Source organism: Zalophus californianus, chromosome X (genome assembly GCF_009762305.2).
Source record: "Zalophus californianus isolate mZalCal1 chromosome X, mZalCal1.pri.v2, whole genome shotgun sequence".
Classification (NCBI taxonomy): domain Eukaryota; kingdom Metazoa; phylum Chordata; class Mammalia; order Carnivora; family Otariidae; genus Zalophus; species Zalophus californianus.
The window spans coordinates 93,061,763-93,087,551 of record NC_045612.1 but is presented as its reverse complement, the minus strand read 5'-3'; the positions used below and the strand labels follow the sequence as shown (position 1 = coordinate 93,087,551).

The 25,789-nt window shown below is 38.6% G+C and overlaps 1 protein-coding gene across 13 annotated transcripts in view; it reads right to left on the bottom strand.

Moving 5' to 3' along the window:
- The window catches only part of CASK (calcium/calmodulin dependent serine protein kinase), a 357,703-nt gene that overhangs the window by 72,248 nt on the left and 259,666 nt on the right, over positions 1-25,789 (bottom strand). For 9 of the 13 annotated variants that reach the window (XM_027608009.2, XM_027607997.2, XM_027608005.2 and 6 more), the window contains exons 11-12: positions 23,002-23,019; positions 14,810-14,931 (exon numbers count right to left, since the gene is read on the bottom strand). In XM_027608009.2, the coding sequence (XP_027463810.1) occupies positions 14,810-14,931; positions 23,002-23,019 (140 nt within the window). The remainder of the gene's footprint in view (positions 1-14,809; positions 14,932-23,001; positions 23,020-25,789) is intronic. The other 4 variants (XM_027607999.2, XM_027608001.1, XM_027608008.1 and 1 more) reach the window with 1 other exon arrangement.

The window sequence follows — 25,789 nt, the reverse complement described above, 5'->3', positions numbered from 1 at the left end:
CTGGGAATACTTTCTTAGCTTGTTTCTTTAGGAACCAGATACCATTTATCTTTGGTCCTTCTTGCATAGTTAAAAACTTTCCCTCAAAATTAAGAAATCTATTTTGACAATAGTTCTTTTTTGGAGTGTGTTCAAGGCTGACTTACTTCATCAAATTTTCAAGGTAGAAGAGGACCAACATGGTTCAGCTCCTCCACTTTTTTTTTAAGGTAATTTGCTTCTTCAGCTCCACCATTTTAAGGAGAAAGCTGAGGTCCAGTGAGGTGAAGTGTCACGCTCAGGGTTCTGTGGTTAGAGCAGCAGGGACTGGACCGTGAACTCCTGATGCACCACCCTTTCTCTCATACCAGATTTCCCTGGCTTATATCAGAATTCAGGAATACGCAAAGTCTTCTGCCAGGGAGACACCTTCAGCAAATATTTGGGGAAAGAACTGTATGGAATGCTACTTACAGGTTGTAGGAAAAAAATATACTAAATACGATTTGAAAGATATTAGCCAATCAACTGCAAGCCTTGCCCTGTTAAAGAATGCTAGAATTCTATTCATTTCCTGGCCAGATGGTAAATACCTCAGGCTGTGTGGCAGTAGGACTCTGTCAGCCACTCAGCCTTGCTGTTTATGCAAAGGCAGCCATTAACAATCCATAAGTGAATGGACGTGACTGTGTTCCAATAAAACTTTATTTACAAAAATAGGTGGCTGGCTGGATTTGGCCTGAGCACCGTAGTTTGCCAACCCCTGCTCAAGAAGCTTAAGTTCATGGTGGATTGAAACGGCAAAATATATTTCCTTCTGCTATTTGCTTTCCTGCAATTTGAAGATATCAAGTGTATTTGTTTTTGAACTCTTTTTTTCAAGTTTTTTTTTTTTTTTTTTTTTTTTTTAGAGACAGTGAGTGAGCGTGAGTGGAGTGGGGGTAGGGGAGGAAGTGGAGAGGGAGATAGAGAATCTTAGGCAGCCTCCACATCTATTGTGGAGCCTGACGTGGGGCTCAATCTCATGACCCTGAGATCATGACCTGAGCTGAAATCAGGACTCCGATGCTTAACCAACTGAGCCACCCAGGTGCCTCTTAAGTTTTTACTTCCAGTTAACATACAGTGTTATATTGGCTGCAGATGTACCATATAGTCATCCAACACTTCCATACATCACCCAGAGCTCAGCACGAGTGGCCGCCTCAATCCCATCACACATTTAACCCATTCCCCTGCCCACCTCCCCTCTGGTAACCCTCAGTTTGAAGATATCGAGTGTATTTGTAAAGCTGAGGTGTAGAAGATGAGGCAGAGGGAGGGAAGAGTGTTAATAAATTATCCCTAGAGAGGGGCCTGGGGAATCGCTGCTCAGCGGGGAGTCTGCTTCTCCCTCTCCCTCTGCCCCTCCCCGAGCTCACTCCCGCGCTCTCTCAAGCAAATAAAATCTTAAGAAAAAAAAAAATTATCCCTAGAGAGAAAACAAGAACAAATCTGTTCTCTCTCTCTGATGAAGTTAAGGTTCATCAAGTTCCCCAACTTCAGCACTTTTTATTAAAACACAAACACACACACACACACACACACACACACACACACACACACACACGGCAAAATGAGGAAACGTGAGCAGCTGCAAAGGGAAGACTGTCTGATACTGTCTCAGGCCACTCTCTGCTAGTCTCCGGCACTGGGTCAGATATGACCACACACAGCTATATGGACAAGCTTAATCTTTCTGTCTTAAGAAATAGAAGCACAGTTCTGTTAGGAGGCCACAATTCTGTATCTGAGATAGGCTATTTTAAACAGAGCAGACTAAAGTTGGTGGTAATAGTAAATTCAACTCTCCTGAGATTGTACTTCCAAACATAAAGATGAAATCAGTTAAGATGTCACTTTTTATTCACATTCAACACACTAAATCAAGTCCCCCCCCCCTTTTTTTAAACCATCCTCCATATCTCATGCTCTTCCGGTTTCTAGTCCTCAAACAGAAGGCTTTGTTTTGCTCCCAGTTTATACGCAGCATTTAGCAAGATCGACATTTAAAATGGAATGGTTGGCAGAGAACCATAAAGTTACTACCACTGGGTTATATGTCCCATTAACTTTAGCACAGAGAAAACCAAATCTCAGGACCAGAATGTATATTGGTTGAGATAAGATGGTAACTTTTGCAATTAGACTGCAGACATCGGCCAAATAATGAATGGGTTTGTAGAGTTGCAGGGAACTCCGTTAAGTTCAGCAGGGAACTCTGTTGAAGTTCATTAGCAACCACCCTCTTACCACTTACTTCAGAGAGACTGAAGAAGCTCCCTTCTGGAGAGGAATTCAAGTTTTCAAGAGTCAAATATTTGGCTGCAAAATATGTAATGAAATGTGTCTGCGATCCTAGTACAACAGATAATAACAGTGTTCACGAGTTTACACTGTGTAACAATAATGGGAATTGAAATGACTTGCTCTGGAAACAGGGTATCTTATTTAGAACTTTCTTTACAGTTTCTGAGTTGTTTGAAGAAGCTCAGTGATTAGAAACAAGTTTCAACGTCACCTCTTTTCAGTGAACCTGGGGTCAGCCATTGATATCCAACAGTATTTTTTAAAAATACATTTGAAATCTGGCAAATTGTGAGGGAAAGGTGATTTACTACAAAAATGTAAGGAACTGATATTCAACTACTGCACTGGAGCTGATTTTATGAAGTCAGAGATTGAAGAAAATCTTCCGAGATCTAAAAATCTACTTTTCCTGCTCACATTTATACATTAACTTGCTCTCTTTAGGTTAGAAATAGGAAAATGCCCTTTCAAAGATCTTTGGCATCATTAACATGACACTCCAAACTAGGAGGAGAGCAGTATATTTAACAGTGGTCTAGAGACTGGGTGATGGGAAATATAAGTGTGAAAGAAACACACTACAAAATTTAAAATGGGATTTTCAAAAATTTAAGAAGCTACAATGAAACTCCGCAAAGAACTTCTGTAACCTGTCCTGCTCACAAATCTAAGAATGATGATGCATCAAGATATTATGATTTACAAAAAGAGATTAAAGTCACCCAGGGCATTTTTCTTTTATGGGATTAAAAAAAAAATACCTTTCCTCTCTGCACTAAAAATGGTTTTTCCTAAAAATTAATATTCTGTAAAACTTCTAAAAATCAACTTAATTTTTAAAAAATAGTTGAAGGAAGCACTCAAAGATTAGTCACACAGATGAGTCTCCATCTGCGTGGAGATAATACACTCCATTCGTTTGAAGAATACACTTTCATTTCATTTGCACACTATCCTTCACAATTTGTACTTTGTGCTAACTTTCCCTCTGAAAAGTCAGAAGACGTATAAATAGCTAAATTTTAAAGTAAACTTCTCGTCTTAAAAAAAAAAAGTCAGATCCACAAATCTAGTGACTGTAATAGAGTAGCAAGAGTCCCTCCCTGGAATTTAGATTTGCCCTGGAGAAAGGTTCAGGCCTGCCTACCACTACTATGGCCCAGGTTATTTTGGGTAAAGTTAGAAATGGGTATCTGATTTCATGCCCAATAAGAATGGTCCTGGGAGCCCTTGAGTTAGATGTTCCAGGAAAACGTTAGCCTAATGGTATAGTAGTGAAATGCTAGCTTAAATTAAGCTTTAGAAAAATCATGATGGGGTATATGTCCTTACCTGAAGTCTTAAGAAGGGGCTGGCTTAGTAATATGCTACTGTAACTAAATCAATCATGGAAGTTTTATCTGACAGCAAAAAGGAAACTGAACAATCAGTTCATCTGGGCCAGTTCAAGAGTTCCTGAGAGGGACGCAAAATCCTGTGGATTTTGACAGTTAAAGTACCTCAAAGGAGGCCCTCGTTTGGTTTAGGTTTTAGTTGTCTGTGTACAGAGCTGCTTTTGTTTCAAGACCATTAGAACATCGCACTTATGGGGATTTATTTTTGAAACCAAGAAATTAAGACTTGCTTGACCTCCTAGTTCAGTCTAAAAATTAAAAAGGACATCCCTTTGGTGGCCTAACAATATACGCCACTGTGGCAGATTCTGGGCAGTAGGCAGCTCTTCCTGCAAAACTCAAGCAGTGGCCTTAGATGACCTAACATGACTGTTCTGTTGGCCTTTTTCAGTTGGCAATTAACTCTAAAATTAAGCCCGGTAAGAAACAAATCATAATGCCTATTCTCAAGCAAGGAAAAGAAACCATAAGGAAAAACCACTAGTTAGATGATCTAAGTGGCTTTGTTTTGCTTTTACTCAAGCCTTCTGAAATAGGAACTTTCTAATACCAGATACAACCATCTGCCCACCTGAGAAATTTCACTAGGATATGAATTTCTTTTCTTCCATTAAAACACTAACATTAAAGTGTTGAAGCCTTTTTTTTTTTTACTTTTAAAAGATTTTAATTTATTTATCTGAGAGAGAGTAAGAGAGCCAGAGTATGAACAGGGGGGAGGGCAGAGGGAGAAGCAGATTCCCTGCTGAGCAGGGAGCCCGATGTGGGGCTCGATCCCAGGACCCTGGGATCATGACCTGAGCCGAAGGCAGACGCTTAACCGACTGAGCCACCCAGGTGCCCCAGAAGCCTCATTTCTTAACGTGCTGTTCTGAAGCATCTACAATAGTTAAATGATATTTAACTAAATGAATATCTTATTATTAATTTGCTGTGTTAAAAGAAAACATTTACATCAGGTGTGTCATATACTATGAAATCCCTGAGGTAATACCATAATGTTTAACTTATGATAGGACTTTCACTTTGCACGGGTAAACACCAAGCACTTATACCAGTAGCTGTAGGAAAAATGAATTTCTATTGTGGCAAGTTAAAAGAGAACAAAACAGTTTGGCAGAAGAGGTTTTAATGAGACAATGTTAGGCCACAAAGAGAAGAAAGCAGCTATGTTCTTGGATTATGAATGCTGCAAGCCAACCCCATCAAATATTCTTCAAGTGAGCATATCACATTCCTTTCTGGGGGAAAACTCCTCCCTTCCTTGAGAACGGGCATGAAGAAGAATCAGTGCTTGTTGCACTCTGATGGCTTTTTGAACATTCCTCTGCCTTCTGGTAAAGTTGACTGTGGTGCCATAATAAGAGAGGGGTACTCAGTGGCCAACAAAGGGACCAGGGACAAGCTGATTCATTACTCTTGGTATTTCAGAGTAAATTCCAGTCCCTCTTTTAAGAAGTAATTCGTCTGAACAAATAAGGGAACCAGAGAGACTCCTGTAGTTAATCATACTTTCAGTGAAAATCACACATTCCTTTCACAAAGATGTAGAACCCAGGAGCTAACATGGAGCCCACGTAGAGCAACTGCCTGGGGGATGGAACGAAGGCTGGATTCCCTACTACCGGACAGCTTTAGTTTTGAGAATTTGGTTTTTCCTGTTATAGAATTGTCTATCATAAAGCACTGATAGTGGATGACTGAATAAACAAAATGTGGTGTATACCCACAATGGGACAGTTTCCAGCCTTTAAAAGGAAGCCTTTAAAAGAAGATTGTGATACGTGCTACAGCATGAACACGGAGGATACTACATTAGATGAAATAAGCCAGTCAGTCCCGGAAAAACAAATATGGTAGGATTCCACTTACATGAGCTATCTACGCTAGTCATATTCATGGAGACCGAAAGTAGAATTGGTGGCCACCAGGGGCTGGGGAGAGAAGGAACTGGTGGGTTGCTGTTTCACAGGTATGGGGGTTTCAGTGGTGGAAGCTGGAAGTAGTTCTGGAGATGAATGGTGGTGATGGTTGCACAACAGTGAATGTACTTAACGTCACTGAATTGTATGCTAAAAATGGTTACAATGGTATGTTTATATTAGGTATATTTTACCACAGAAAAAGACAAATTGATATTAGGTCACATCTGTTAAAAAGCTGTGAACTTTGGGAAATGACGAATATGGATTTGCATGTAAAAGAAATGAACAGTTAAAACATGTTGCTCTGAGGGGCACCTGGGTGGCTCAGTCGTCAGGCATCGGCCTTCGGCTCAGGTCATGATCCCAGGGTCCTGGGATTGAGCGCCACATCGGGATCCCTGCTCTGTGGGAAGCCTGCTTCTCCCTCTCCCACTCCCCCTGCTTGTGTTCCCCCTCTTGCTGTGTCTCTGTCAAATGGATACATAAAATCTTAAAAAAAAAAACCCCAAAAAACATGTTGCTCTGAGAAGGTACAACCCCTTATTGAAAAATATATAAAATTATGTAATTCATGTTTTATTTTTTTATTTTTTTTAATTTTTATTTATTTGACAGAGAGAGAGAGACAGCGAGAGAGGGAACACAAGCAGGGGGAGTACAAGAGGGAGAAGCAGGCTTCCTGCTGATCAGGGAGCCTGATGTGGGGCTTGATCGCAGGACCCTGGGATCATGACCTGAGCCTAAGGCAGACGCTTAACAACTGAGCCGCCCAGGCACCCCCATAATGTTTTTAAATAAAAAAAGTTAATTTGGACTTCTTTCATGAGGCACAACAATGTACTGGTTAATAAAAACAGTTCCTGGGACAGAAAAACACATTTAGCATTTTTAAGTCAGTAAGTGGTAAATTCTTAGCCATAATGTGAAACGTTGAGAGGAGGAAGTCAGTGTGATGACCCTGTGAAATCTGCTAGGATGACCAGTGGGCTTTGGGCACTGCTGAGGGCAGGCAGTTTGGCTTTGCTGGATTGGTGTCAGGACACAGGGACAACTCCAGGAGACTGAAAAGTGCTGTTGTAGTCAGAGTGATGGATTACAAAGGACATTATAGGATCCAGGGTACACTATAACCTATAGCACACAGAAGGAACTTCCAACAGTGCTTGACCTTAAGATAATACAAAAAGGGTAAAATAGACTTTTTTTAAGGTAAAAGGGAATTCCTTCTCATTTTTTCACTTTTGAAAGCTTTATTGGGGCATCATGTATAAACTATACAATTTGCCCACTGTAACTGTATAGTTTGAAGATGCTGAGTAAATTTACACAGTTGTACAACCATCATCTCAATCCAGTTTTAGAACAGTTCCTTCATCCCCAAGAGTTCCCTTGTGTTGAATCTAAGAACTTTTTGCCTAACCCAAGGTAAAGAAGATTTACTCCTATATTTTCTTTACAAATTTTTATTATTTTAAGCTTAAAATGAATCTATGATCCATCTTGTGGAAATTTTTTGTGTGGGGTGTGAGGTAAGAGTCTAAATTAATTTCTTTGCATATGGATATCCAATTGCTCTAGCACCATGTTTTAAAAAAAACACCACCACTATCCTTTTTCCACTGAATTGCCTGGGCGCCTTTGCTGAAAATCAACTGAGTCATGAATGGAAAGGTTTATTTCTGAACTGTATTCTGCTTCACTGATCTATATGTCTATCTTTACACCAATACCATGCTATTTGCATTATGGTAGCTTTGTAGAAAGCTTTGAAATCAGTCCCCCAACTTTGATCTTCTTTTTTCAAAATTGTTTTTGCATTTCCATATAAATTTTAGGATCAGCTTGTCAACTTCTACAAAAAAAAAAAAATTCTGAGATGTTGCTAAAGACCGTCTTGAATCTATAGGTCGATATGGGGAAAATTGTCACCATAACAATACTGAGTCTTTCAATCCAACAATCTCTCTTTCTCCTTTTACTGTGACCTTCTTTACTTTCTTTCAGCAACATCTGTAGTTTTCAGTGATGAGTCCTATACTTTTGTTCAATTCACTAAATATTTTATTCTTTTCAATGGTATTGTATTTCTTTAATTTTATGTTCATATGATTTACTGCTTTGTATGTAGAAATGCAGTTAATTTTTGTATATTGATCTTATATCCTGTAGTCTTGCTAAACTTGCCTCTTAGTTCTAATAGATTTTTTGGTAGATTCCTTAGGATTTTCTACATACAAGAATATATCTCTGAGAGAAGATGGTTTTACTTCTTCCTTTGTTATCTGTGTAACCTTGAATTTCTTTTTCTTTTTTTTTTTTTTTAAAGATTTTATTTATTTGACAGAGAGAGACTCAGTGAGAGAAGGAACACAAGCAGGGGGAGTGGGAGAGGGAGAAGCAGGCTTCCCGCGGAGCAGGGAGCCCGATGTGGGGCTCGATCCCAGGACCCCGGGATCATGACCTGAGCCCAAGGCAGACGCTTAACGACTGAGCCACCCAGGCGCCCTTGAATTTCTTTTTCTTGCTTTACTGCACTGGCCAGAACCTCCAGTACAATACTGAATAGAAATGGTAAGAGTAGACAATCCTTGCTTTGTTTCTGGTTGTATTTGTTTTCTATTGCTGCTTAATGAATGACCATATACTTAGTAGCTTTTTTCCCCCCTGCTCAGATTGTTGATATCTTCATTAAGAATGAAGAAAAACTACTTTGAAAATATTCAGGATATATGCTATTTCTAGCTCTCTTTACCCTAGGAATTTGGTGTCTTGTGGTAATTTTCTACTGACACTAATACTTGGGTATGATTATACAAAGAGATATGGGAGTTTCTGCCCATCCAGTTAGAAACAGTGAAATGAGAGACCCCTTAAACCACAGCGAGCAGCAGTGCACTTCAGTCTCCAGGCCCAGGAGGGAAGTAGCACAAAGGTTACACCACTGGCCCACTACCCAGCTGGCTTTTCATATCTGCTGAAGCTCATGCTTAAGGCTAGAAGGGACCCTGAGAAGGTCCCAGTAGTTCAGCTTCTGAAGGTCCTGAGGCCTTAACATTCTAGACAAAGACTGGACTGCAAATTCATGGGAAACTTAGCTTCGGCATTTCCTGACTGGTAATCTATTTAAACATCCAAACTTAACAGTGTATCAACTTACTTCTCAAACCCCAAACTGCTGGAAAACATCAAATCATGGCAGAAGTTCCAGTTTTTCCCCCTTTAGGAAACTTCTGAGTTCTAAAAATATGCTGTGTTCCCAAATAGGACTACTAATTTAATATCATCTCAAAAAAGCAAAATAGTAAATCAAGAGTTGTAGTTTTCCAGTGCTGGATAAAAAAAAAAAAAACAAAACAACTCTCTAACTCTCCCTAAACAGTAAAAAACTGTAATAAAGATGTCGGTAATACAAAATATGGAGGATTCCAGACACTGATTTATTTCTAATGCAGTATTTTAAAATATCAGTTAATCTATAATAAAAATCTACATATAAATCAATATAAAAAGTATTAAGTTGTACTGCAGTGAGTTTCTGCTCTATTAATCTAATCACAAATTAAACATAATTTTAGGACTTCCCTCAAAAATAATCTTAATTAGGTGGGGATTCACATTTACCATGGAAACAGCAGTCTATAATGAATGCTAACATCTGTTCAGAGGTATGACAGATGGTGGGTGAATGTTTAAAATTAGTTGTCAAAGTTTGGCAGAGAGAGAGAGAGAAATGTGTCATTTAACAATGTTTTATAACATTGTTGACTTACAAAGTAAACATTTATTCTGCAACAGGAAAATTTCCACAAGATATTGAGAAGATCGAGAATCACCACCGAATAACATTTGCAAAATGCTTTTTAACTGAAAAAGCCTCTTGATTTTTCATTCTAAAAATGCATCTGTCATCTGACAATCCAATGTATCACATACAAGTTGCAACCCAAAACTAACTCAAAATATCATTAAAAGACCTAAGTACACCTTAACACTAATTCCCAACAAAGCTCGCTTAACGAGCGACCGGGTAACGTTTCATTATTTTTATATTAAATTTGTGTAACTTACACTCACACTAGAAGAATCAATTCAGGGCAAAACCAGTTTTCCACGTGGTAGTGGGCTGAATACTCTTCCCTCAGAATTCATTTCTGCCTGGAGCCTCAGAATCTGACCTTATTTGGAAATAGGGTCTTTGAAGATGTAATTAAGATGGTGTCATATTGGATTAGGGCAGGCCCTAAATTCAATGACTGGTGTGTCTTTATAAGAAGGCTGTGTAAAGACACAGAGTCACACCCATCCAGAGAAAAATGCCATGTGAAGTCCGGGTCTGAGACTGGAGGGATGCATCTATAAGCCAAGGAATCCCAGGGATTGCAGGCAACTATGAGGAGCTGGAAGAACCATGGAAGGAGTCTTCCCTGGGGCCTTTGGAGGGAGCATGGCCCTGCTGACAGATTGATTTAGGACTTCTGGCCTCCCAAACTGAGAGAGAATAGATTCTGTTATTTTAAGCCACCCAGTTTGTGACCCTTTGTTGTGGCAGCCTCAGCAAACTCATACACATGCCAAACTGCATTTTACTAGTAAAACTGATCTGTGTATTTTATGCACAGACCATCTCTGCACCAGTGCTTGTTATTTGTGAAAACAGACATATGGACCAAGCTGGACCAAACACGGTTCCTCATCAAGCCTCTTTATTTCTCCCCACAAAATGAGGAGTAACATGTGTGTGCCAGGTAGAACTGGTTGGGGAGCAAACACTTAGAAATTTCTGGATGTTTCCTTTTTTTCTTTCTAATTTCTCACTACAGATTGAGCTAGACATGTTTCACTAGAATTCAGATCAGAAAGCATTTCCCCTCTCAGTGCAACCACAGTATTTCTCCTTTTGTTTTAATGTAAATTCTCTCAACACAACAGATGTTTGGTTTCCTTCAAATTCTAATAATATTTCTTTGCATTTTTCAGCTTATTATTTTGAAGGCATGACTAGAAAAAATTAAGTACTAGATGATCTTTAGTCTCCTGTAGGAACTTAATCCTGTTTCTTTTTGTCAGCTTAAAAATGATGACCTCCAACTTAGCTGTTTAGAGTGTTGTTGAAATAACAGGAATTATTTAAATATAATAAAGATAGTTCACAAAACGGCTGGGTGGGATTAAGTGACAATCAATCTCCATGGTCCACAAAACTATGCCACTAGGTGTCACTACCTGGAATTCTTCAAAAAGGAACCAGTGTTGATTCTGTAAAACAGAACAATTCCAAGCCAAGCATGGGCTATGGAACATTAGAAGGACGAGACACGAACGGTCCAAGTTTAAAAGCTTTTTCTCCAGAATTGGTCATACCACGTTCCTTTTTACGTAAGCACTTAAAATATTAAAAAATTGTTTTAATCATTAGATTTCTCTATATGGTAGCTACTTGAATACTTCATTGATTATATTATTGAAATGTACTCTGTTAGTTCTGAGACAAGAGCTTAATGAACCATATTCATGGGCTCTAGATTACAAGAGCACATTCCAATGACGGCTTAGGTCATTCATGATGATTAAGCTTTTCACTGAAGGATGGGTCAATTTGGATCTTCAGAACCCAGCACTGCCTGGGGACAGCTTATGGTCCAGTCATTTCAGGGGGTGGGAGGTTCTGGGGTTCACGTGTAGCACTTGTCTGCAAAATTCTGCAGACATGGCGTCTTTTTCCTGGGCACAGAGCCTTCTCAGTCCACGCCAATTGAGATGCACTGATAGGGCAGATGCTGACACTGCAGACACGTTCTTAAGTTTATCACTCATAAGAATCCAAAGGAACTTTAAGCATGTTTTTCCTAACACCTAGGAATCTCCTCTGAAGTTGTGACAATGTTGACCCAAGAACGCAGCAGTTATTCAAAGCACACGTTTTCAGTGAGGTCTGAAGGGCTTAGCATTGGGCAATAAGCTGCCGCCTGGCTCAGTTCCAACGTCCAGTCTGTGTCTGAGTACCTGCCCCTCCTTGGAGAAGCTAGCGATGTTCTTCCATTTCCCCTGCAGTCTCAAGCTGGGTGGGCTCAGATACCTTGTTACACTTGTCAGAAAAATGTAACCTTGAAAACCAGTTTGGGCTTCTCTGAGCCTTTAAATGACAAAAAGTCCTTCATCTAAAAGGTCAGTAGATCTTAGCAATGACCTAACCACTGACTACACTGAAATAAACCAATCTCCATGCTCTGCTACAGCTTCTTTCAAATATCCCACTTGCTAGTTCCAGTAAAGGGTAGGACCTGTGTGGGAAATTCACATTTGCGAAAACCTTCCGCATCCTATGAAGCAATGATAGACAACATAAAGAAGCCAATGAATAAAGAAGAGGAAGGAATGTTAATAGAATGAATTTCAAAGGCTTTCTGGTACCTGAGGAAAGTAACAGTTACTTGAAATTAAACTTAACTGAAAATGTCCTCAAATTACTTAAGATAAATTACACTAAAGAGAAGAGCCATTTCCTTATCCTCCTGAGTGCATTTGTTAGCTTTATTGAAGGACAACCGATAAACATAATTGTAATATATGTAAAGTATACAATGTGAGGATTTGATAAATGTGTACACTGTGAAAGGGTTCCCCAACCAAGTTAATTAACACATTCTTCACCTCACATATTTAACTTCTTTTTTCTAAGAACACTTCAGTTCCCGCCTTTTTTTTTTTTGAGAGTGTGTGCGTGCATGCGCATATGTAGTGGGGGAGGGGCAGAGAGAGAGGGAGGGAGAGAGAATCTTAAGGAGGCTCCACTCCCAGTGCAGAACCCAACATGGGGCTTGATCTCATGACCCTGAGATAATGACCTGAGCCAAAATCAAGAGTCAGATGCCCAACAAACTGAGCCACCTAGGCGCCCCGTGAGAACACTTAAGTCCTACTCTCTCTTTCATTATACAATACAGAATTATCAACTACAGCCACCATGTTATATATTAGACCCTCAGACCTTACTCATCATATAAGTGAAAGCCTGTACCCTTCTACCAACCTCTCCTCATTTCCCAGACCCCCGGCCTAGGGCAACCATTCTACTGTTTCTAGGAGTCTGACTTTGATACCATGCAGTATTTATATTTCCCTGTCTGGCTTATTTCACTCAGCACATTTTTTAAACTATGTTTCCCAGCTCTCTCGCAGCTAGGTAGGCATGTAACTAGTATTTGCCACTGAAACGTGGGCAAAGTGATATAGCCTATTTCCTACTATGAGCCTGCAAAATTCTCCATTTTCTCTCATCTGCTGCTAGGAGCAAACGATACAGTGGAAGAGGCCTGACCCCTGAAGGACTGTGTGGAAGAGACCCTCCCCCCCCCCCCCCCACATCATCTACCTGCACTGGACTGTGATGTGAGCAAGAAATAAACTTTTATTCTGTTAAGCCCCTCAAATTTTAGGATTGCATGCTATAGCAGTTGGTCAGGCCTCATTAATACAGACACTACATAAAAAAGCCAAACTAATTCTTAAAATCTGATAATTTGATTTGACTGCATTTATGGAAGATGCAACTGTAGGTTACCTATGACTGCACTTAGTCGTAGGTAGGAAGTTGAAATGTAATGCAATGCTCTTAGCTTAGCGTTTCCCAAACTGGTCCTCATCAACAGGACAGGATTGTGAATAAAAGTTCTGTGCCCAAATTAGTTTGAGAAATGCTATTAAAGTCAATCTGGTTTCTTTGCTATGGGATGTCTCAGAGCTGTTAATATGCTAATATCCACTGTGAATCTGTATAAAAGGATAAAGAATGTAGCATTTCCCTAACTTATTTAGTGAATATATTTAAGATCTACTCCCTTCCTCCTTCATGGCAACACCCATCACCATCTCCCAGAGCAATGTTCTGCAGAACACATTCTGGGGAACATTGCGTTGGTGTAATCTGTGTCCTATGGTGGATTAATCAGAGTTAGAACCAAACAGTTCTAGGCACCCCAAAGCAAATACCATTCTCTTATAAAGGGAAGGTTTTTCTTGTAAAAAGACTAACATGTGCTGACAGATTACTATCTACTAAGAAAGTTTTCACTGCTGAAATCAACCAAGTTACCTAAGAAAAGTATCTTACTTAAAATGTGACTGAAATAAAGGCAGATACGAACTCTCAGCTTCCGATTTTTCTTTGTATCTCAATCTGCTGTCAGTAGAGTCTGTCATATTTAATGATTACACATTCTTATTTTTAAGAAGACAAAAGTCTATGAAAACCAGCATTGTTAACTATGAAATGTGTGTGTCCACTGCACAGTATCTTATTTACTTTTCTCTCTGTTATACTCATGCTTCAGGTTCAGTGTTTTTTGTTTTTTTTTTTTAAAGATTTTATTTACTTAGGGGCACCTGGGTGGCTCAGTCCTTAAGTGTCTGCCTTCGGCTCAGGTCATTATCCCAGGATCGAGCCCCGCATTGGGCTCCCTGCTCGGCGGGAAGCCTGCTTCTCCCTCTCCCACTCCCCCTGCTTGTGTTCCCTCTCTTGCTGTGTCTCTCTCTGTCAAATAAATAAAATCTTAAAAAAAAAGATTTTATTTATTTATTTGACAGAGAGAGAAAGAGACAGTACGAGTGTGGGGAGGGGCCGGGGCAGAGGGAGAAGCAGGCTCTCCGCTGAGCAGGGAGTCACGGGCTCCATCCCAGGACCTTGAGATCACGACCTGGGCCAAAGTCAGACACTTAACCATCTGAGCCACCCAGGCGCCCCACCAATTTCATTCTTTTCACCTGCTGCCTAATATTCCTTATTAGGAGTGCATATGCCATTGTTTATTTCCCTGTTGCCTTATGTTCACTCTTACGCCCATTCTATGATTAATGTTCACGTCCCTGCATCTTTGTATCTATTTAGGAGCGTTTCTCTAGAGAAGAGGGATTCTTTTAACAGAAACACACACACACACACAAATTTTTTTTTACAGTGACTTGCTAGACTACATTGTTTTTGTACTATATATACTTTATTTCATTTATGAATCTATAATGGATGATTTCCCACATTTCTCACAGGCTTAAGACTGAAAATGGACTGTTATGATGGACACCTGGAAATTCATGTAAAGTAAAAAAGGTACCCTAACTATTCAATTCACTAAAAATAAATAAGTCATAAAAAAGCCTCAGACTTACATCTAGTAGCGTGTGGAGATGCTGATCCTGGAAAACACTGTGTAGAAAATCTAAGTCCTTTTCACTGCAGTCTGTAAGTGCGTGAATTTCTTCCAGGCTGTCCAGCACCTGTGAGACTGCTCCTAAGGGGAACAAACAGAAAACAAACAGCCAGTACAGAAAGTCAATGTCAAACTAACCTTTGTAGCCTCAATCTTGCATTTCAGAACAATGAACCAACAAACATAAAACTTCAAATGTTTATGTCTTTACTGGATAGACTTAAATGAACTTCATATCGCTCAAGGATAGAGTATTTTCAGTGAGTTTCTGTTTGTCACAATGTATTTGTGTGCTTCTCATTTTTCAGAGTACACTGCAGCTGGTCTTACTTGAATTAAGGAAATCTGTCAACTATAACTGAGCTACTGGAAGATCTGGGTGCAGCAAGTTATACATCAGGAAGAGTGTGTCATTTCCATGACCCCATGATGTTTTAAAATATTACATAACTAACACAGGTGAGCCTTTCGTACAAGTGTATCCCATCAAGAACTGAAGGTAAAGCCAGCTGTAGCTTTGAGGGAAAAACCTTTGAAGGATGGGTGCTCCTGCTGAGTAAAATAAGCTTCTTAGGATTTTTTTTTTCCTTAAAGTAAGCTCCATGCCTAGCATGGAGCCCAATGTGGGGCTTGAACTCAAGACCCTGAGTTTAAGACCTGAGCTGTGATCAAGTTGCACGCTTAACTGACTGAACCACCCAGGTGCCCCAGCTTCTTAGGATTTTTAAGGCTCAAACTTAAGTTAGCAAAGATCCCAATGCATTCTTTCTCCTTCCTTTACAAAGTCAAGGGAATCAAGTTGTTCTCAATCTATTGGGCCCTTTTTATTCAAAAGACAAAGACAAAGGCTGAGTGTATTGACTGACACTTCCAAATACCACATTAAATATTAGGGCAACTCATTTTTGTAGGGCAAAGGAAATGGTAGTGTGATCACTTTCTTTAAATTTCTTCTTATAACCAGGAATCCAGAGAGGTATTAGTAGAGAAAGATATATACTGGGGAGCAACAAAGTCACTTACACAGCCTTAAAGAAATGATAAGCCTATTTGACTCTGCAGACAACGTGCACATACATACTCCAGAGAAAGAACCCTAAAAGGCTACGCTTCAGAACATTAGTGTTTGACAAATTCTAATAGTAAGTGCCTCATTACACGTGTAAGTCTTGGATCAATAGTTTCCAACCAGTGGCGATTTTGCCCCCCCAGGGGGGGACATCTGGCAGCCTGGAGACCTTTCTGTTGTCCCAACTGGTGGTGGTGGGGGGACAGTTTGTGCTACTATCATCTAGTGCGTAAGGCCTGGGATGCTATTAAACATCCTACAATGCTCACGACAGCCTTTCACAAGAAAGAATTATGCAGCCCGAACTGTCAATGGTGCTGAGGTTCAGAAATTCTGCTTTAGATAATGATAAAAATCTTGAATCTTTCTGTTCTCTGTGGAACTCTATGCTGTTTCTGATTACTTTTGGTCTCGGACCTCATCCAATCACATGCACTTATTGGTGAGAATGTAAATTAGTATCACTTTCCCAGAATGCAATCTGGTAACATGTATCAAAGAGACTTAAAAATGCTCCTGTACTTTGATTCAGTAATTCCATTTACAAAAACTAGGAAAAACTAGGAAACGCAAAAAAGACTTATGTATGAGGATATTTATCATATAAAATGGGGGAAAATAGCAAATACTTAGAAAGTGATTAAATATAGAACACCTATATAATGGAATATATAGCCAAATGGAAATTACTTTTGAAAAATTTTTAAAGACAAAGAGAAATCCTCATGATATAAAATTCAAGAAAGTGGAATGCAAAACCACATAAACTGTATATTCCCAATTATGACTGAAAAAAATACATATACAAACTCAGGAAAAAAACAATGAAATACACCAAAAGCATAACAGCAGTGATCTTTACTTTCCTATTTATACTTCATTCTATTCTTGTCCATATGTTCCAAGTTTTCTACAATAGAATAAACGTTGCTATATAAGCAACTGCTTTTTGCAGTATGATTTCATTATGTTAACAATTCAGGGTGTAAGCCACAAATCAAGTGGTTGTCCATGTGGAAATTACTGTGGCTTTTTTTTTTTTTAACAAATTTGACTTTTTGAGATAACTGTAGATTCACACGAAGTTGTAAGAAATAATACAGAGAGATCTCATGTGCCCTTTACCCAGTTCCCCTCAAAGGTAACATCTTGCAAAACTCACGCAAAATCACAACTGGGAGACTGACACTGGCACAGGCAAGCTACAGAATATTTCCATTACCATAAGGATCCTTCATTTGGCCCTTCTATAACCATCCTCATTTATTCCTACCCTATTTCCCTCCTAACCCTTGGCAACTACTAATCTGTTCTCCATTTCTATAATTTTGTCATTTCGAGGATGCTATATAAATGAAACCATACGGTATGTAATCTTTTGTGATTGGCTTTTTTGACCCAGCATAACTCTCTGGAGATTCATCCAGGTTGTTGTGTATATCAATGGCTTAATCCTTTTTATTGTTGGGTAGTATTCCATTGCATGGATGTGCCAAAGTTTGACCATTTATCTATTGAAAGGACTGTGGATACTTTCAAGTTTTGAGTAATTATGCCTACCAGGCTCTTGGTATTCTTTCACTGAAAACATTAAGTGGGTATTAAGTAGGACAAAAAAACGTACAAGGCACAAATCAGTCCTCATTTCTCTTGCTGTTCCTGAAAAGGTATTAACCAAATCCACTTCCTTCTACCTGTTCTTGTGACTTTTACTTTGTTCTGAGTAGGGAAAAAAACTCTGGAAATTAGTTCAAAGACAGCTCTCTCATCATCCCTTACTGAAAGCCCTGTAAAACAAGAGATGATGTGAAGAAATTAGTTCCAAATGTCCCATGGAACCCCTGACCCCAGCACATCAACAGCAGGGTTAAATGATACCAGGTTTATAGAGTCACTAAAGCTAGTTCTAAACTTCTGGACTTAAAACTGCAATGACAGAAATACCAACAAAATGTTTTATTTGTACATTAAAAAAATCCAACAGATACTACAGAAACATAATTATCATTTTCATTATCTTAATGGAATCTTACCTAGTTTTTATGGTCTCTACCAGCATTGCTTATGTGAATACATAATCTAGGTGGCAGTTTATTAATACTATAGGATGAAAATAAAACAACCTTGTATCCTACTGAATACCAAGATGGCAAGTCTAACCATTGGGAAGCGATTCTGGCTGTACCACTTGCTCATCTGTGAATCCCCAGAGCTCCACACAATTCCTGTCCCACCAGCAGCATGCATACTCTACAGGTGACTCTATGTGTGTACTTGTTCACTCTTCTGTGCTATGAGGTCCTTATGGCATGTCTATATTTGATTTATTTCAGAACACCCACAAAGTATGCACTGAATTAATGAAGTTCTAAAGAAACATAATAATAACAACAGGGGCTCCCAGTTCTCGAGTGTTTATTATGTGCCAGGAACATCCTCAGGACAATGCAGTAAGGTAGATATGTTACCTGACCTTTCTAGATAGGGAACTGAGGTTCAAAGAAGGTCACAGCTAGAAATGGTAGAACCAAGACTCAGGCCCAGCGTGTCTGGCTCTGAAGTCTATGCTCTGCCTGACTTACTATGCGAATTGGCTGTACTAGGAAACATGGGAGAAAGAGTGACAAGAAGCTACATGTGGTTTATGCATGGATATGGAGGTTAGAAAAGAACCTGACTCCTGTCGGGTCAGACAACAACCAAAATCTTTATTGAACATTGCTGCTTTTTGCCAGGTACTAGGCAGGGGCTTCTGAGAAAACAGGTATGATCCCTGGCCTTGAGGAAGGGGCTCTCAGACATCTTATACCCTGAAGTAAATGATATACAAGAGGAAAAAACAAAGTGTCGCAGAAATAGGCTGCTGGGTGAGGAGCTGGGACAAACTTAGAGAGGAGGTGGATGAGCAGGAATTCAACACCTCCACCTGTGGCCTCATCTGCTCCGAAGGATGCAGTGAATGCTTTGCTGGAAAGCACAGAGGCATCTGTTATCCGGTGTTTCCAGGAGGAAAGACCCATCAGCTCAATGGGTCTATTGACCCTCCTTGGAGCTTGTCACGGTTTCTGAACTGATTTATAGTCTTATCTTGTACCCAAATGTGGTTAACTTTGTGGGTTTTCAATCATAAGAGGAAGTATTTCCATAGCTGTACGTGAGCCACCTATTTCAGTTTCTGAAAAGTGCTCCAAATTTTAAGTTTCTGAAATTAGGGAGGAAAATTACAGCTTTCTTCCATTTCTCCTTTATCTTTTACATTGAAAAAACACATAGTTTTGGTCTAACCTCAAAATCTTTCTTTACCCTTGATCATTTAACACCTTCCATTGACCCCCCCCTTCTAGTTCTGTTCTTTCTTTTTTTGGGTATGACGAGAACGACAGAAAAACATTCTTTGTCTGATATATACGTATCATTGATACCTGCAGTTCAGTACCAAGCCGATCTAAAAGTCCCATAATTTCTCCATTCAGTATAAAATATAAATGTACATAAAGACACTTCTTTTCCATTGCTATTTGTTTTAAACACTGAGGTAGTAGTAATAATGAAGACAACACGACTTAACACAGCACAGCACACATAGAGGCTCTTAACTGCTATTAGCATTTATTTTGTGGATTAATACTGTCATAGCCAAAAGAACTCTTCACTTTTCTCAAAAACTGAAAAGGATGTGTTTTTTTCCCTCTATAAAGCCTTTGAATAAAGTTGTAACTGCCTTAAAAAAATCAATCAATAAATAGCACATGAGTTCACCTCAGAGGGCAATCTGCTTAAGGGCAGGACTGTAGGTATTTTATTCACTTTTGTATTCCAGGCTGCACTTTGTTAGGGGGCTTTGTACAAAAGGACACAATGAAATGTGTTTGAGTAAAATGATTTTTTTCTGAATAAATTCTGAAGAATTATAATGTAACAGTTAACCACAGAAAACAGCTTATTGCACAGCCCCATTTCCTTAAAGTCATAATAAAATTATTTTGATACTTTTATTTGTATGACAGTTTTTAACTTCCAAAATGCTTTTATATTCATTACCTTATGTGATTCCACAATAATCCCATCCTGTAGGCAAGTGTTTTTATAGTTGGAAAACTGGAGGCTCCACAAGGTCAAATGACCCTGGGGCCGCAGCAGTGAGCAGAAGAGCAAGTCCCCAAAGTCAAGTCTGTAACACTGAGTCCTTCTACTACAGATGGACTCCTCCGGAAACCATGTTTCACCCTCAGCAACACATCTGAATAATTCGCATTGGGTAATGAGAGGATATCCAATTTCTATCTTCTCTTTAATCTCAATTTTATTTCCCATATAAGGTTTATTTTTGTAGGCCTTGGTCCTACAAACTTTCACAATGATAAATTTATTAGAAAGTAACTAAGCCCTGCCTTCAGGATAGTATTTTATTTTAATTTCTGCACAATTCATTTGGTAAGCAAGTTTGTTATCTAAAAATTAGGTTGATAATCATATACTTTAACTGTGAACATCAACTCATGTTATTTTTCATTCGTTTCAAAATGAGCAGCAGAGTGCTCAACATTACTACAGTGCACCCCTAAACACTTCAGCATCGATTTTAATACTTCTCTTTCTGTCTCAGGTAAAGTATACACAGAGTGAAATATACAATTCTTAAGTGTACCATTCAATGAATTTTGATAAATGTACATACTACATACATCTGATAACTACATACACATATATGCAGTTATTTCAGTAACAAAAATTTGTACATGTATATTTAAAAATTATATGTATAGCTATAAAACCCAATTTATCACTGAGCAAATTCAGCATCTGCATCTAGTCTAGCTTTTTCTGAAGAGTTAACCAATAGCCTCTTTCCTGTTGTATTAGCAATCCCATTTATACAACCCTTGAATCCACAACACACACATTCCTATCACCCACCCAGTCAAAGCCCCACCCTGTAAGCACAACAGTGTTTTAAAAAAATCTGCTTACTAAAGTATAATTTATTAAGTTAAAATTCACCAATTTAAGTGTACATTTTCATCTCTCCAAAAAAGTTCCCTCTTGTCCCTTTGCAATTAAATGCCTCCCTTCCCCCTCCCCGGAAAACAGCTTTTATTCCCACTGTACAAAGCAAATTCTGGTTAACAATCAACTTATAAGCAATAGTGAATCCTGTAATGGACATTGTATCTTGGACTTAAGCATTGCACTGTATCCAATTCAAGCTATGAAAACTTATACATGGTGATAAATCCTTTAGATTCTTTTTGTATCATGCAGACACTGCAAAATTTAGTATTAGTTAAAAGAACTCTGCAAATGGATTCTATCAGAGTACAGACGCTATAATTCTAATGTCGTTATGCTTGTTAAAATGGTCTGTTTTCAAACAGCAGCATCATTGGGCACAAATTTGTCAAAGTACTCTAAATAACATTCTGCTGGTTAAGTGCCCATTCATATAAAACTTTACAACTAAAGAAAAGCACTACTTGATACCTCCAAGATGCTTTCATTTCCAAATGACATGATAGGTCTACTTAAAAAAAAAAAAAAAAAGAGAGGCATGCTCAATCTGGAGAAACAAAAGCAGGTACAAAGAAGTGTCTCACACTCTAATTGTCATTAACTTGTATGTGGTGGACAGCCTCTAAGATGGCCCCCAAGGTCCCTGCCTCCTGGTATTCCCACCCTTGTATAATCAAATCCCTTCCCTGAAGTGTGGGCTGGACTTAGTAACTCACTTGTAATGAAGAGAATAGGGCAGAAATGAGAGGATGTCACTTCCGAGATGAGGTGATAAAGACCGTGCCCTTTGTCTTTGATCATTCATGCTGGGGAAAACAAACTTCTGTGTTGTGAGCAGCCCTATGGAGAGGCTCAATAGCTAGTAAGTAACTGAAGCCTATCAACAACTACGACAGGGAGTTTGGAAGAGGATTCCTCCCCCCCAACTGCCCACAGTTGGGCCTTCAGATGAGACTGCAGCCCTGGACGACTGCTTGACTGTAGTCTCATGGGAGATCTCAAGCCAGAGGCACACAGCTAAGCCATGCCCAGATTCCTGACCCACAGAAACTGTGAGAGGATAAATCCTGCTTTGAAGGGATTCAATACACAGCAATAGACAATTAACATACTGTGAGATTTTTATATTAAATCAGCTGCAACTGGAGCTACAAGTAACAAATGCAAGAGAATGTGACAATGTATTCAATTATTAGCATCCAGATTTTCTAATTTATCATTGTCTCTTATATACTTCCCCCCAGTAAGCACAATGTAGAGGTAAAGATTTATTCTATTGTCTTAATTGAAATTATTTAAATAATTGTAGATTCATATGCAGTTGTAAGAAATAATACAGAGATCCCTTGTATGCTTTGCTCGGTTTCTTCATTGGTAACATTTTACAGAACTATAGTATAGTATCATACCCAGAATAATGACATTGATACAATCCACCCATCTTATTCAGATTGCCTTAGTTTTACTTGTACTCATTTGTGTGTCTAATTTTTTTTTTACATACTTTTTACTTTAATCTTGTCACATAATCAAATCACATCCTTTTGTAATTAAAATTTAGCCATTATATGATTCTTTACAAATGATCTTTCTGATGGTAAAAGTTGCTGAGACACATGAATTCAGGAGTTCATTCCACAGCTCCATATTAACTAAAAATTTAGTTATAGAGAGTAATAAAAACCGCTTAATAGATTATGTAATCAAAGGAAAATTCACTTACCCTGAAAGTTTTCTTGAAAGTGAACTATAAAATAAAATGTTACCCTTTCTCCCAAATTAATGTATTTGTGCTTGAAATTCAGATGTGAGATAATATTAAGTGCAGTTAAAATTTTAACACTGCCTATCTTCCTCTTACAAAAGTGAGAAGTTAGTATTATTTGTATGACAGTGCCTCAGGAAATCAATACAGCCACATTTTTATTTTATGGTCAGGCAGTGTTAAAATTCATAATCAAACATCTAAACACAAACAGCCAAGGAGAAAGTCAAGCTGCTTATGAACCATGCAAAGCCAAACACTTTTGCATAAAAGATAAAGCTTAGAGGAAAACATAAGGGATACCTACTTTCTGCTGCTAGAAGTCCTAGGAGGAAGGCAGCATATGGACAAACAACAAACAGTATGATTTTAGAGCAAGCAGGTTATCAAACTACAGTTGGGCCCAGTAGATGAGCCACAAGAAGCACAGTCCCCCAGCTGAGCCCAAAGTGAATCCTTGTGTTCCACGAGCATATTCCCTGGGACTGTTAAGGATTTCAGTCATTAAAACACTGGGTTGGGATTCTGACTTCTTTGATTTGAAATATGAGAAAGGAATATTTCTACTTTGGATTGTTAAGTAACAAAGGAACGATACACTGTTGTTCATCATAAGATTAAACTCAACAAATTCTAGTGAATGTGTAATGGACTAATTTTGATAAAATAGAAAAAATAATCTCTTACATAAAAATTGTTTTACAATGTAAAAAGCATACCTAAACATGTTAGACTCTTTAGATGACAGATCGGGAAAGGTATTAATTTTAAATTCATTTTTAAATTGTGATCTTAGATAGAATTTTGGGGGACCAAAATAGGATTTTAATTTTGTCAAGCAAAGTCATTAAAGAAAAGACCTACTTATCATTATTTCATAGAAAGACTAGAACAGGCATTATCTAAAGATGAAAAACAGACTGTCCTTCTTAAGAAACAGCAGACAGCAGTTGGTGACCTTACACTGTTTTCTCTCTAACCCCTCCTCTTCCCTGCACCCTCACCCCCACCCAAGAAACCCAAGCTTGCTCATCATTTTTCTCTTTTTGCCACGGACTTGCTAGAACTTTCAGGTAATGCTGGAAGGTGCTTTGTGTTTTGTATTGTAAAACAAACCCATGCAGATTTAAACAGAAAGATAGCAGAACGGTTAATGTCAGAACTTAAAATAAATGATGAGGAATTTAAGGATTACATTGACAAGAATTTAGGCTTGAAAATGAAAACATTAAAAAAATGAAATGAAAAGTGAAAATACTCTATGAAAGTGTAAAGCTCTTATGTGAGTCCAGACAAAATATATAATAGGCTTTCTGCAACCAAGCATAGAACCATTACTGTTGGTTGCAGAAAAGGAAGTGTGCTGGTAGAGAGCAATTTCATAAATGATGCTGATAAAACAGTACAATGCCTCCCTTTAATGGCTTAGTATTAAAAATTAATCTTAGGAACATATGAATAATTCTTGATAGCTGTGAGAAAGTTATGAAAGTATTAGAATTTTCTTCAAAATATTCCTTTGTCTTTGACTTCTGAATACATAAAAAATTTCCTTTTCATTTAGGGGAGGTGATCAGACACATACACTGTATAATGATTCCTTTGTCTTTTATTCATAGCATCCTGCTATTTAAAAATAGAGATAGTCATGTGCATGTCAAATGAAGATATAGACTGCTTACAAGATCATTAAGATCCAGAAATTTTGGAAAAAGAAGGTGTGACTGCAGGAAAGGGAAGAGGGAATGTGAAATTGTGAACAACTGATTCGAGAGCTTGCAGGCTACCCGCAAGACAATGTGGAAAATTTCTTTTTTGTTTAAAAAGCAAATGCTGCAATCAGAGACTATTTCAACCATATCATTTACAGATTGTACTGAAAAACAAAAAAACTGGGCGATAAAAATGTATTTAACAGAAAATAAGCATGTTTATAACTATAGACAATTCCTTTCCCTAAAAGAAAAATCCAATTCTTTAACAGAAAGGGACACTTAAGAGCTCACTTAACTCTTGCTAGGCAGAAGTACATATTAAGGGGTTAACACTAAAGATTAGGTCTGTGAAGCTATTGCAAGGACCACACGGCTCTCCAGTCCCGATTCTAAAGATGAAAATGGTATTAGATGTTGGCCTACAATCTCTCAATCTATTCCAAATTTGTGACTGTATCAGGTAGTCACAGTACGACATAAAACCATTTCTGGATCCACTCCCCGCAGATGGGTCTACTGTAAACCGAGTGTGGAGAGAAGAGAGAGGTTTGAGCTAACACCAACTCAAAGGCTACAGGTGGAGGGAACAAAATGGACTGGGAAAGAAAAAGACAGACATGAAACAACAGGGAGCATGGGGGACACACCTAGAAACACAACTACAGCCTTGCCTTTCATGTGGTAAGGGCTCTGGATAATCACAAAGTCAGCGTAAGAGGAAACCAGCAAGACCTTCTCTTCATAGTCTCTTTTCTAAGATTCCCATTTCTGATTGTTTTTGGAAATCACCTTTACTCAAAAGAGGAAGATTCACATCCCAATTGGTAAAGGTCAAAATGAGGAACTATACTGGAATGGGAAACTTGATCCTGTTCTTTCCCACCAGGTGTAATAAGCACATACCAATTGGTAAGAAACTGTGTATGTGAAGGTTTGTGCACATACATGTATAAACAGAGAGAAGGCACTGACAAATGCTCACAGTTCCAACAGGAGAGAAGCATTAGCACATCCATTCTTCCTGGATTGCTAATAGTGAAAGATACACAACTCATGCTTTAGGAAGGGCCCTTTGGCCTTGAGTCCCAATGGTAATACATGAATACTGAATGGGCAGCCCCAAAAGTACAAAAATCAAACCAACAGCCCAAAGTCAACCACACGGCAAATACTGAGTGACTCTAATGTCAGAAGGAAGAAAAGCTGAGGGCAGAGGACGTATGTTTCAGACGTAAATACGTACGTACATCAGTGAAATTTAAAGAGTATAACAGACATATGCATGCATTTACATAAACATATAAATGGATACTGTGGATTTTTAACAAATGATCCTTGAGAATACCTCACTAATAAAATGGAAATCCGAGTGTTTTATAA